Source organism: Homalodisca vitripennis, chromosome 3 (genome assembly GCF_021130785.1).
Source record: "Homalodisca vitripennis isolate AUS2020 chromosome 3, UT_GWSS_2.1, whole genome shotgun sequence".
NCBI lineage: Eukaryota > Metazoa > Arthropoda > Insecta > Hemiptera > Cicadellidae > Homalodisca > Homalodisca vitripennis.
In genome coordinates this window covers 140,768,451-140,783,768 of record NC_060209.1, presented here as the reverse complement: position 1 = coordinate 140,783,768, position 15,318 = coordinate 140,768,451, and the positions used below count along the sequence as shown (strand labels likewise).

At 34.7% G+C, this 15,318-nt stretch overlaps 1 protein-coding gene across 1 annotated transcript in view; it reads right to left on the bottom strand.

The window, feature by feature from the left end:
- The window catches only part of LOC124357597 (afadin), a 302,603-nt gene that overhangs the window by 203,560 nt on the left and 83,725 nt on the right, over window positions 1-15,318 (bottom strand). The window contains exons 3-4 of the mRNA XM_046809519.1: window positions 2,600-2,792; window positions 587-696 (exon numbers count right to left, since the gene is read on the bottom strand). Of these exons, the coding sequence (XP_046665475.1) occupies window positions 587-696; window positions 2,600-2,792 (303 nt within the window). The remainder of the gene's footprint in view (window positions 1-586; window positions 697-2,599; window positions 2,793-15,318) is intronic.

Below are 15,318 nucleotides of genomic sequence, written 5' to 3'. Positions count from 1 at the left end.
GAACAGTGCTGCTGCCTATCTGTGATATAATGTACTGCATCAAATTAGAGTTTAATACAGACATGTCCCTTTATCTTTACAGGATGGATTAAAAGAGACTTTGATAAACATTTTGTGATAGTCACTATCTCTCTTTGTTTTATTTAGACATAGACTGGAAGTTGTAGAATTAATGGTCATCTATGATTAAATTACTATTCTATTATAATGACCATAACATGGCATTACAGTCTACAATTTCTTATTAAAGTATATTCAATGTCTTATTTTGGGCTTTTCTGGGATCTTTGTATTTTAATGATTATTGCTTCAGTAACATATTGTAATCTATACTCCCAAACATTGACATTGAAATATAAACATTTGTCCCAAAAATGTTATAATGCCTATACTTTCAGATTTTAAAACCCATGTGAATTTAAAATTTGTTTAAACAGTCTTTTCAGTTTAACCACTTGGCAATGCATTACATTTTTTCAAATATAACTATATTTCCTCTATCAGAGACAAAATTACAACCAAAATTGGCAAAATAAAGTCTATTCCATATTTAATGAATTTTATCAATGAAACAGTCTATACTAACATTAGTCTTGTCATCTATCCTGCGGAGGAGGAACCTGCCCTCTCTGTCGTCCTTGTGCCAATTGAGCTGCACCAACAGTGGCTTCTCCTCCTGCTCCAGCCTTCTTTCATCTGCACATACACGTTATACTTCAACAATAATACAGTATAATAATTTATAACATGGTATTAAAACTGTTTAAAGGTAATGAAATTCTAGTTCACTAACATTTACACCAAGTTTTATGCTGTATGTCATCGAAAATTATCTATTTATAAGCATTGTCTTCGAAAATCCTTTTCCAAACAAAAGTGCCATACAAACAGGAAATTTTACATCTTCGGTTTAAAATTTCTTTCTTATTTAACCATCTGACTATTCTTGGCCGCTTATACACCACAGATCTATATTACATGTTTTGTATCCCTATTTTTGTATTGCGGATATGAGAGAAGACAATCTAAATTAAATTTGCATATTCACATCAAAGTATAAATTGTATTGGAGACATACATAATGAACATAATGTTGAGGAACGTGTAAAATGTCCTACGTATGGAATTATGCAATTAGTATTGTTAGTACAATCATGATTCTACAAATTATCTTACAATTTATTATTATTATTATAAACATTTTTATGGCTTAATACATCAGCTTAAGATTATATTTCAGAGAATGGAATGGTAGTTGGAAAGTTTTATCATACAGTAAAATAGGTTAAACTTTGAGCATTACCTTCAATAACTATATTGTAAGTAATATTCTTAAGAAACTTGTTTAAGCACTAGAACACTATTATTTCACTATGACTTTTGAACCCTGATGAAGTTTGAATTGACACAGTCTAAGTTTGCAGTCCAAAGCTATATTTGCTTGAGAAGTAGCTTGAATCGCTGGAGGGAACACTTGCACACAGTAGGCTACAGTTTCTTAATGTGCCCAATAATAACAATATTAAACTTTTGTTTAACATCTCCATATAACAATTAAACATTTACTATCTCTTTGAACTCAAAAAACAATATCAATAAAACAATTTAAAAGGAAATTATGAAATTCTAGTTATAGTCTACCAGTGCACGACACTGTCAATAATCTCCCATTATGTAGATTTAAAGCTAAACAGGACTAATGAGTAATGTGTCAACAGTGGTGAAATAATAAAATTGTCAGCCATATAAACACAGCATTGGACACTACATTGTTAGTAAACAAATCTTTGTGGGAATACAGACAAGTACACATTTAAATACTGTATCACTACAGACCCAAGATGAGAAATCAATAAAACTTAACTATGGAAAATACCCCAATTTAATTAAACTACTATCAAAGTTAATTTCTTTAGTGCTTTCACAGTTTCATCATAATAAACACAAGATGAGCTGGATAGAGTTATCCCACTTGAAAACTAATTAGCAGGTATGGACCTATCCGACAAGAGTGTTACTTCATGGACAACTTGCCATGTCTGACCTACTGGCACAAGGTTTATCCTGGACTGGCCCACCAACAAATCTATTGCTGTATTTTAACTGTTAGTCTCAATACAATAAGATATAATAATAAAGACACTCAAATATATAATATTACTCCACAACAACCAAACAGAGAAATCAAATATTCTAAACAAGTTCAGAGACAGCATGGATTAAATATTGGAAGAAACTATAAAGCTACTTTTACTGATATACTGGTATGATGTAGAAGGAAAAACAACTTTATTAAGCAATAGTGTTGTTGTAGGACCCATGACAAAAATAAAAAAATATTATTATACACAATATTAATGTTGTTAAGAGTTACTTTTAAAAATAATAAAACAATTCATTTTATCCTTATATGAGCCAAAAACAGATTAAAGGAACTAGTTTGATTTTCATAATAACTTACAACTGATCAGTCAGGCCAGGATACTTTGGTTTCAATAAAACTCACAAGAGCATAAGGATTAGTGAAATAAAATGATTACAATATTTTAACACACTACAATATACCTCCCTAGACACAAACAAATTCTAAGTGGATTACCTCCATTCTCATGTATCTCGTAAAGAGCATACTCCGGGACAGAGAGCATGCGCATGTCTGGCCGGAACTTCTCTATGAGAGTCTCTATGACTACCTGTGCCGTGGCATCGCTAGCCACCCGGATGCACTTGGTAGCCACTTTCTGCCCTGAGTCCTGGAAGTAAAACCGCATGACTCCATGGAACTCCAAATCCTGAAACACAACATTTTAGTTGTAGAATTTACTTCCACTTCATTTGTTAAAACTGCAATGTTTTGTATTTTCTCAAAATGAATACCCTCATAATTGTGTGTATGAAATACTGAGTTATACAGATTAATCTGAAATATTTTAAAATGTAACAACTTTTGCAATCACTAATGGTGTGTGCTTTTCATTTGAAGCAGAAAATTTTAGACTTTTTCTGAGTCAATACAAAAATAACAGATAGCTCTCAGTCCATCAGGCTTACTTTTAAACATACTGTACTTTCATGATACCTTCAATAGGCGATATCTTCGGTTGGTCATGCTCATCAGCCAATGACCATTTCTATCAGCCAAATTTATTACATGACATTAAAATCAAATAACACTCATAGCTGCTAGCTGGTTCAGAGGTACAATTAGGCCTTTTATCTATTTATTATACTATTAGACTAAAAAAGTACATTTCGGACACAATACAAACATACCAACTATAGGTATTGGGTGCCTCTTATCATTAGATTGCCAAACCATATAGGGCTATAAGGCAACTACATATGGTGAAATTATAATAACACTAGACAACAAACAGGGCCGTAAATGCCCTTTGGGAGCATTCTGATATAGTCAAAAATACAAATATGATTAACTCTAATCAGAATCCCTGGGGTATATTATAACAAAATGATGTGATAATAAGGTCAGAGTTACCTGTTAATAGGCACCTACTACAACATAGCAAAAGTTGCTGACAAGACATTAGCACTAGAACCTATATTTACGACGAGTACTGTCACAAACATGGGTGAAGCTGGTCTGAATCTGGGGGGATGTAACAGTAAGGCAGGATGACAGGGACAGAGACTATTGCCAATAAGGCAGACATACAACATTGTGATGGCTGCAACTATACAAATATCCTGAAAATTATCTTTACAATTGTTAAATAGGGTCTAGTCAGAACCACTGTGGTGGAATGTGAAAATATGGCATGATGACAGGGACAGAATATTGCCAATAAGGCAGACATACAACATGATAATGTCTGCCAAAAATTGTAATAGCGTCACTGAAACCAATATTACTGCAGCTGGTCAGATCCACTGTGGTGGAATGTTACAGGATGGCGTGATGACAGGGACAGAGGCGGCTGCCAATAAGGCCAATAAGGCAGCCATACAACATGACAATGGCTGCGGACTACAAATATGCACCGGAAATGCTCGTTAGGGAATGCTGATCGCGTCACGACACAGATATGACTTACACTGGTTGTTTGACAATAATATGTCGTAGTATGTCGCGTGCTCCTGGTTTATTTAATTTCCTCGGGGTAACCTATTTATAGCTGCAGTACGTACTGTACAGTATACAATCTATACACGTATATAATACATAATGTATTGAGTTAGTTTGAGATTCTTCAATTATTCAAAAATATTGTACTGTATTATAAGGGGTTTAACACAACCAATAGCTTCATGTTAATGATTGAAAAAATAAATAAATACGACAATTTTACTGAAAACAATAATGCCTACAGCCGCAGTACTATCCTGGGCATCAACCCTGGTGCTCCACACAATGTTGCAAAATAAATCAATAAATAATTTTGGAACACTTTTTAAAATATAATAGCAAATAATAATCGATTACACTATCCTGATGATCGAAGTATTGAGAGTCGCACGTGCTTCGAGGCGAGGATCAGGGACTTTGTACTGTGGAACCTGTGGGAGTGACGGGTGGTGGAGCTTGCGGCGTGTGTAAGGTCAGACTGTGTGTTATAGCGGTTGAATGTGTTTTTCTTCTTTTACTATTGTCTTTTGCATTGTTTCAGGTTATTTCATTGTCTTTCCTTAAGAATTATATCATTAAGTTCCTTAGTTTATTTTATATAAATTAATAACTTTGTACACATTGTATTATAAAGTATATGTTAAAATTTTACTTTGTATGTTTTAAATTTTTGTAAATTTTCTGTATTGATATGAGATTGAATGACAGAGAGAGATCGATAGCCCCAACTCCGCCTCTTATTTTCATTTTCCATTTTTTTTTTTTCATTTTATTTCAAAACACCACAATTCAATTTCCATTATAGCAATATATTAAGCTACCCATTACACTCTGCCCGGAGAACCTTGGAAACATGGCCATTGTTTATAAACTAGATGCTACGTACGCAACACTTGACTTGTAAAATAATTCCAAAAGTAAAATATTTTGTTCTTCTATTGTTGCGTTTCGACACAATAATCCCATTAACTAGACACAATTAATATTATTGAAATTTTGATATTAAATAAATTGCAACAAGAGAAATTACTGTTCATAGATTTTTAACCCTACGTTGTTTATAACAAATCTATAATATTAACTTTATATTCCTAACGATAACTGTATTGCAATACGATGTTTGTGCCATTAATATTGTAATACATTGAAAAACCGTTTTATTTAAATATATTTTGATAATCTCTTACAATAAACTATTTGTTAACTACAGCATCGCTTTTAAATGCCGCAAATCCTGTTGAAAGTTTACTTTACTAAACACATGTTATCCTTCTCACTAGAACTTAAATCGGTTTTGAAGCACACTTGTAAAAGTTAATTATATATAACTTTTATCATATATCATACATATGATTCAAGCTTTAATTCTTCTATCCCTTGCATGTTTTAAATAGTTTGTGACATTCTTCACAGATGACAGTTTCACGAACGAAGCCATAAATATTCTAGACTATTTTGACAACACCGTTGTATATAATGCTGTTCATTAAAAATTACAATCAAAAAATGATTGTTTATGATTTAATAATGTATTTACAATATGTTGCATAATCCGTCCTCACACATGTACGGCAGTAGACATTTAGTGGTTAGCACTATTACAGCAATGCCCACACAATACGCTTGTGTTACACTATCTACGATACAATACTGCCTCCGTTCAATTTTACAAATTCCTCCTGAGTTAAATGTGTCTAATGCGTAATGTTCTCTATGCACTCAAGCTTGTTTAACACTGCAGAAATAGTATTTTAAGTTATAAAATAGCCGTTTAGGCTAGTCTCAAGAAGTAAGTAGATAGCTTAAACATTAATGATTTGTTTCTAAAAATCCTTACATTAAACTCACATAATATCTCAAAACTCGTGCGATACAAAAAATGTATGACTAACAGTTTAAGAAATGTTATTTTATTTTATTAAATTTGTATTTTATCTAGGAACTTAAATACAGAATTTTGAATTTGATTTTTAGTTTGAAAATACCCCATAAGGGTTCAAAATCTTGTACCCAGCTGACCTATCTATGATGTGAACCTGGAGCTATGATATTTATAACACAAATTTTTGTACCAAGTTTGAACTTGCTGTTATCATTACTTTCCCCCACTTCTTGGTGAAATTCTCGTAGAATTTATCTGTAATATTTATATGTAATCGTGGGAACCACACATCAACCAGCTCTGTCAAAAACTAAATAGCAGTCTTTACGCAATAAGGAGAATTGCACAAATCAGCAACACTGATGTAGCTATGACAGCATACTACTCGTTGTTTGAATCTCACTTGAGATACGGCCTGATAGCCTGGGGAGGCACGACAATCTCAAATCTCCAAAGGGTGCTGGTTCTACAAAAAAGGACAATTAGAGCTCTAAAAGGACTAGGACCACTTGACACATGCCGAAAAGCCTTCAAAGAACTGAGAATTCTGACTGTAGTAGGACTCTACATCCAAGAGACAATCCTCTATACAATCAAATCAGGGCAAGCAAGGACTGGAGACGGACACTCCTATAACACCAGACACAGGAGCAACTTTCTCCTAAATCAACATCATCTCAGCTTATTTGAGAGGAAACCTTCTTATCGAGGAGCAATGTTCTTCAACATTCTACCTGAATCCCTAAGAAGACTGCCAGAAAAGAACTTCAAAGCCTCCTTGAAAAACTGGCTACTGGAGCGACCAATTTACACCATCCAAGAATTTGTTCAATGTAGAACACACAATTTTTGACAAACACTAACTCATACAACAATTGTAACATAAACATGACTTTTGCCCTGTTCTCCAAGAATATGTGCAATAAAGAATATTCTATTCTATTTCTATTCTATTATCGCGAAAACAGTTCGAGAAACACACTAACCTTTTCTCTAGGTTCATAAACAACGGAGTTGGAAATATCGTTAAACTTTTCAAAGGCTGCCATATTGAAACGAAATTGCGTACTAGATGGATAACGAACTTAGCCAAGATATTTGAAAGACAAACCTTTGTAATAGTATAAAATCTACCTAAAATGTACCAATTAAAAAACTATATACAACTCGAAATATAATTTCTAGATTGATACTATATAATTTAAAAGAGCATATTTGTGTTAAAATACAAAATAGTTATCAACGGGACATCAGAAACTCCTGCCTAATCTATTAGAACTTCCCAAGATGAAAGGTTGGAGGTTAAAGTGGAGACAGTGATGTCAATAGAAAGTGGACCAGTGACATCGAGGACAGAGAAACCAGTGGTGGGGGGGGGGGGACAGAGAGGCAAGTTACCAACATTGTGCTGTCAACAGAGCCAGACGTATTTATTCTTTTTGGTTAGGTATTCTTTTCCAAACGGAATAATTCCGAGCTTCGATTCAAACATGTTTAGCACATCGAAAGAGATATTTCTGTATTCGCTTTTAGGTATCTTGAACGTGTTCGGACCTAGGTTCCGTTGCACATTAGTGTTATCGTCCATTATAGCAAAAAATATCTCGACATATACATTTACGGGGATCGTCTAAACTGTGGTAAAAATATAGAACATGTGAAAAATAAAATGGTTTAACTATAACATTTTATACCAGTTTATTGAACGCCTTATTTTCAATAACTATGTACAACCAGAAAAGATCGAGTATTTAAAACACTTAACACTGGAATATTTAAATCAGTTAAGGTTGGGGAAGAAGGTTTGCATCAACTAAAATGTATAAAAGAAACTGAACAAATTGTTTATTTAAAGTTTTATTCCATTTACGAATACAAAGGGGCAATAAAAATCCATTTTAACCGTAATTTGAGAGTTTCACAAACGGATAGCTTGCCATCTACTAATTATAATTTATTTTAATTTTTTATCACCATTTCATACCGTGATAGAAAAAAAATGATAACTGAATCTGTAAAAGAACACAACAATGATAGTTTTTTGTATATTGACTAAGTGAAGTCATTCAGATGTTAATTAACGAGGAAAATTGCATGATAAAGCCAAAGCGTCAAGGCCGCATAATATTGATTACTTATTAACAGATATTTTCCTTCTGATCGCACTCGAACTTTGCTGGAAGGAGAAGTGAATGCAATACCACAGAACTATCTGGGGAATATTGTCATACCTTACATAAATTAATAATGGACAACATACGCTCCTCACAGTGTTCAGACGACGGTCGCCCCACTCACACTTAATTAAAGTCAGGTCCACACTCGACATAAGACCACCTCGTTATAATCTGACACCTTTCTTCGTTTGTAGTGATGAATGCAATTCATATTAACATAAGGCGGCGCTTTGTGTTCTTCTTAAATGAATCCTTACTGAATTGTGTACACACTCGACATCAGACACATTCGTTATAATCTGCCACAATTTCTCATTTGTATCAACTGTGTAATTCATGACGACTCAGGAGGCTTCATTTTCTTACGTGGATCGTGTATATTGGTTTTCCAACTATTAAACCCCAAAATATAAATATCAATTTGGAATATGTCCCGAATGATGAACAATTACTTAAGGCGAACATTGTTTAGCGGTTCAAACACAAAACATTTATATTTAAATTAGGGTTTTAAAAATTAATAATTGCAATAGTTCTGATTATTAAAACCCAAATGTTATAATCTACCGTTGTTTATATTTCAAACTAAAAACGAAATCTACAAGTTATAAACCTTTACAGTATCTTCTTTAGAAAAAGGACACCAGATTCCTACAGTACACTACTTACACTCGAGTTAACAATCCAAAGATTACTATTATTTGAAACTAAATGCGGTAAATTAATGTTTATATATTTTGTACTTTTAAGTAGCAACATATTTTAAACATTTTGGTTAATAAATTCTATAACTAAATATCTTTTAATAAACACTTTAAGATGGTTTGTAATGATCCTTACTCTTTCATCTTACATAATATCTATTGGAAAATAATAAGTGGTATAGTATACACATTTTAAACAGTTTGGTTTATTCTATAACTAAATATCTTTTAACAAACACTTTAAGATGGTATGTAATGATCCTTACTAATTCATCTTACACATTTTATGTATACACATAAACAACTTCAAATCCAAAATCAAGTTTTAAGCTCCAATCTCGCTTATGTAGTACAACGGATATCGGTTACAATCGCTAAGTGATACAACGGGTTCAAAGCCGTGTTTGAAACTTTGATAACACAGATCCAATTAAGCGTGCTACATGAATCCACCGGAGATTACTACACTCATCGCGCCGCAAATAGGTCAGCAATGCGAGCAATCCGTTATGTAATTCTCCAGACGGGGTCGTAGGTCACGAGACCCTATTAGGACGGATTACCTCCCCCCCTCCCACCAGCAGTTTGCATATATCCGCGCAGTCACGCGTACACGCGCGCACCGACGCACGCAGTCCGCTAACACCATTAGATAAGCGGGTTACACATACCCGGCCGCGACGTGTGACCGAGACAATGGTCAATATCTTATTTGTGCATCTCTCATTGTAGTGCGAGCTGGAACCGTATATTGACTTAACAAAATATAACCCTCTTACTCAAGTTACAAGACATATCACATTCAAGAATAACAATTAAATACAGATCTAAACATTTCGATCCAGATACAGTAATATCAATTCTTAACTCTAAAGACAGATTTAAGTGCTGCAGTTATTAAATACCGTAATTCGAATGGATGTTGTCTGAAATGGGCAAGGCCAGTTTTAAGTGGGCGATTTAAAGCCCCTGCCCCAAGGTACAATCATATATGTATGGCACATTTGTTGGCACTATTGAACTTTTTGGATAAGCCAAGCGATACATAGTTTCAGAAACCCGTATTAAATGTCTAGATTGCAGCAAACAGCTAACTGCAGACATCTAATTTAATCGGATTCCCCACTAAATCGACCCTAAAGAACCTGTTTAAAATAATTTTAACTCTGTAAAAAAGCACAGTGTGTGCCAGTTAGAAATCACAAAAATTTCAAATGTAAACATACGTAGAGTTCCTTCGCCCTTTGTTTCCAAAACCTCTTGGCGAAGAATAATGCAACTATCACTATTTGTTTCTAAATGACAGTCTAAAAATAACAGTATAGAGAGTAGTGTCCTTTTGTTTTTGATTGACACTCCTGTAATAAGAATCCACACAAAACTAAAATGTTTCCATAGTTCATGACACGTGCTGTCAAAGACACCACGCGTAGCTGTATTTTTCAAACTTTTTAACCACTGCAAAGTTTACTATTGTAAAAAAATATAAATTCCGTGATCCGAAAATGTCAACATCTGAAACCCACACCTTGAAACCCAACAAAACTTAATCTAACATTTCCAAAATAGAAAATGTAACCTAGTGACTCTTGTTCATTAGGTTCTTTGATCAACACAGTATATACGTACGTGATATGTACTAACTTTAACAATTAATATCTATATGAAGTACAATACACCAAACTCTAAAAATTCACAGCGTAAAGTGAATTGCAGGAATAAAATTAAAACAAACCCAAACATTTACACTATAGACCGTCAGGTCTAATGTTTTCTCGACAAACGCGCGAAAGCTAATCAGTTAATATCTAGTAAAATTGCTAATACATTATTAAATTACTAACCAAAGCCAGACAAGAAAATGAATGATTGTTCCTACGCGATCCAATAAGGAACGCAACAAGTCTGAGAGCCGCTGTGGGCCACTTGTAGTTAATGATCTGAACATTAACCGTCAAGGGTCCTCAACACTAGAGTTGAGCATTACTCCTTTCCCACAACTACTGGGCCGTAAGGAGGCCTTTTATTGTTTCGCAATACGTCATTTCAACCACTGCAGTATTCTAGTTTACAATGATCTGAACATAAACTGTCAAGGGTCCTCAACACCGGAGTTGAGCATTACTCCTTTCCCACAACTACTGGGCCGTAAGGAGGCCTTTTATTGTTTCGCAATACGTCATTTCAACCACTGCAGTATTCTAGTTTACAATGATCTGAACATAAACTGTCAAGGGTCCTCAACACTAGAGTTGAGCATTACTCCTTTCCCACAACTACTGGGCCGTAAGGAGGCCTTTTATTGTTTCGCAATACGTCATTTCAACCACTGCAGTATTCTAGTTTACAATGATCTGAACATAAACTGTCAAGGGTCCTCAACACCGGAGTTGAGCATTACTCCTTTCCCACAACTACTGGGCCGTAAGGAGGCCTTTTATTGTTTCGCAATACGTCATTTCAACCACTGCAGTATTCTAGTTTACAATGATCTGAACATAAACTGTCAAGGGTCCTCAACACCGGAGTTGAGCATTACTCCTTTCCCACAACTACTGGGCCGTAAGGAGGCCTTTTATTGTTTCGCAATACGTCATTTCAACCACTGCAGTATTCTAGTTTACAATGATCTGAACATAAACTGTCAAGGGTCCTCAACGCTAGAGTTGAGCATTACTCCTTTCCCACAACTACTGGGCCGTAAGGAGGCCTTTTATTGTTTCGCAATACGTCATTTCAACCACTGCAGTATTCTAGTTTACAATGATCTGAACATAAACTGTCAAGGGTCCTCAACACCGGAGTTGAGCATTACTCCTTTCCCACAACTACTGGGCCGTAAGGAGGCCTTTTATTGTTTCGCAATACGTCATTTCAACCACTGCAGTATTCTAGTTTACAATGATCTGAACATAAACTGTCAAGGGTCCTCAACACCGGAGTTGAGCATTACTCCTCTCCCACAACTACTGGGCCGTAAGGAGGCCTTTTATTGTTTCGCAATACGTCATTTCAACCACTGCAGTATTCTGCTTCACAATTATCTGAACATTAACCACTGCAGTATTCTAGTTTACAATGACTTGAGCATTAACCGTCAGAGGCCCTCAATACTGGAATTGAGCATTGCTCCTTTCCCACAACTACTAGACCGTAAGGAGGCCTTTGATTGTTTCGCATACGTCATTTCAACCACTGCAGTATTCTGCTTCACAATGATCTGAACATTAACCACTGCAGTATTCTAGTTTACAATAACTTGAGCATTAACCGTCAGAGGCCCTCAATACTGGAATTGAGCATTGCTCCTTTCCCACAAGTATAGTAAGACATATATCATGACAAATCTGACAGTTACGATTTATTATTTATTAATACTGTAAATATATCTCAAGTAATAATATGAATGAGAATTTTATCGCAAACAAATTTCCTTTTATTGTCACGCGAAGTTCGAACAATATATCTCAGGCATATGTGGATTAAACAACAGTTTATTTTCGTCAACCCAGGCTTGCAATGTCTCCTACTATAGTGGACCGTAAGTAGGCCTTTTATTGTTTCGCTATACATCATTTCAACCACCGCAGTATTCTAGTTTACTAGGCGCATTATTACTTTTAGGCAAGTGTTTGATACTCTTTAACTAGTTTCTGTCTTTTACAATGTACAGTATAAAGAACAACTTTCAAAATCTGAGTTGTTAGACCATTAACTACGATTAATATACTATAATTCCAACCCAGTTGCAATACCCACACTAATGATATTAGTTTATATCTGAGTCCACAAAGCCAATCAATTAAGCGACTACTTTGATCGTGATTTAATGTATTAAAATATCTTATTAATAATGTGACGTAAAGACTTGTTGTCGGATAAGAAGAGAACTGAGTTCTAAAAATGAAGGTAGAGTAACATGTTTGACGTCTTGACAAAATGTTAAGCAAAGATGGTTTGAAGACTATGCAATATATTAGTCAGTCTGCACAAATACCCATCACTCTTGTTCCCTACTATCAGGTCCATTAACAAGGCAATTTCAATAACATTAATGTATAAAGTTTATTTTTCCGTCCGTTGAAAACACTAAATGGCACTAAAATGTTTCTCTCTTCAGCATTATAGTACGTAATATCTGTTTAGTAGAAATCTTTATTTATCTAACTACAACATAACAAAAATTTGTTTGCAGAAAAAATCGAATTAAAGATATAAATGCAAAATGATACATGTGTTGTCACACGCGTGTGATTTACATTTCATTCACGTATAATCTGTATTGTATACAATAATTAATTGAATTTAAAACATGTCTCAGGTCAGAGCGGTAAGAAGCAATTACAGATATGGTTGCAGAAAACATCAAGGGGAAAATATCAGATTGCAAGAAGAAAGGAGCTAAGGAAATGGGGATATGGAATGAAAGCTATGAAACAGACTATTCCTTAGAGTAGTTGTGCCAGGGCGTCCCAGGTTTTATAGCTACCTAGTATAAAGTTTCTAAGAACTCCTGGATTGCTAGATGTCCCACTTTGAGCGCTAGAAATTATCATAACTAGGACACTATGTGATATGAACCTAAAGAGTGCTAGATTTGTAGAAAACCTAGATTGTAGAAAGCTATGCTATTTGAGAACCAAGGATAATACAATTTCTTCAAAGCTATATCAACAGAAATTAGTTTTATGCCACAGTAAACTGTAGCACTTGTTAAAGAACTATACAAAATAAGCAATGTGCCAAACATTAGATATTTAAATGTACAAGCAATCAATATAGCACGGTGCATATACGTATGACAATAATGGTAAATACATGTGACTCATAACGGCGCTATCTCTGTGTACAATCACTATAGAGATGGTACAGTACTTCAACAACAATATTTACTATTGTAGCAAGCATACTCTATTACAACAATCAGCGTTCGATGACACGACTTCAGTATCAGCCGCTACAAACTGATGTGAAGAAACTTGAAATTTTTGGATTTAAGCCGCGGAGACCATCAGAAAAACCACTGCTTACACTATTAATATGGGGTGTAAAATATAAATAATTGCAGTATTGAAATTTCGAACATCTGCGTTTCAAAATCGATGTCGAATATTCATGCTACTCGTATAAAATGTATGCACCAACAAAGCACACACAAGAAAGAAAACAGAAAAACATTTGCCAGAGGAAAGTTTGAACAGTTTTAAGTGACATTTACAACAACAATCATGTAGCCAAAACTACTAAACGTAACAAATGGCGTAAGAGAAAAATGTAACACCATTTTCTAGTGACAAAAACATATCACTAGAATGGCGTAAGCGAAACTTTATATATACAATACCAAATTCGATGGTGGCGCGTGTATCAATGTGAATAGGCTGACAATTAGCGAATTGGTCTCTAGATAACAATGATCGCAACGAGAGCATCAAGGAATTAATATATTTGTAAACAAACTGAGTGTAACAGGCCATACGACATTGTAACATGTGACATAGTAAAACATCCCAACAAATACAACATAACCACTTTTTGTGACTAGACTAGACCTATCGAACTGTCCATGAACCCCAGTATCTCAACAGTTGCGGTTAGTGATGTGCCGCTCCTGGACATCCATAAGGTTGCCCAGATTTGTGACACATCGGTTTTTGCTGTGCCCAGTGGTGGGTTTAATTTTGTATTTATTATTTAAATACTACTATGAAACACAATCTAACCCAAACTATTCTACTGGTACCTATATAGGACACCTTAGTATCATATGTTAACTTTCTTTAGTCAGTGTGGTCGATGCTCTATACAATTTATCTATGGTGTGCAGTGGGAAAGCAACATGATTTTTATCCATGGTCAGTCTGCCTGCCCACAGGACATCTCAAGAATGAAATGTGCTATAGACTTGACATTTTGCATGTAACCTCAGAGAAGCCTTTCACGTGACACGTGGTGTGGTCATATCACCTTACAATATGAGAGCAAGTATTGCATTCAGACCTTTACTTATTTACATCTTTCAACAACCAGTTTTATAATATGCTTTAATTTTAGTATACGCTTACTTTTATTTAAAAATTGTGCATACAAATGTGCATTAAAGAAAATTCAATTCCATGAGAATAATTCATTTGACTTTCTTCAAAACTGGTATTTGTATTAATTAGTAGTGTATACAATGAACAGATGTGAATGACTGAATGACTTAAGCTCAGTTACATGTGTGAGTGTACAACTCAGCTATTCATCCTTGGTATTGCCGGGATTCAATTTAAAAAGTTGGTAGGCGTCCAAGAAAACCTTTTGATAAATACACTGTACGTTCCAGCAAAACTGACACCCTAAACGTGAGTTATGGCTCGATTTGTTGCAAGTTCCACGAACACCCTACTGTACTACTTTCTGCCACTTCGCTTCATTGTGAACACAATACTAGTAATTATGAGCACAACCGTAGAAAGTAGTGCGTGC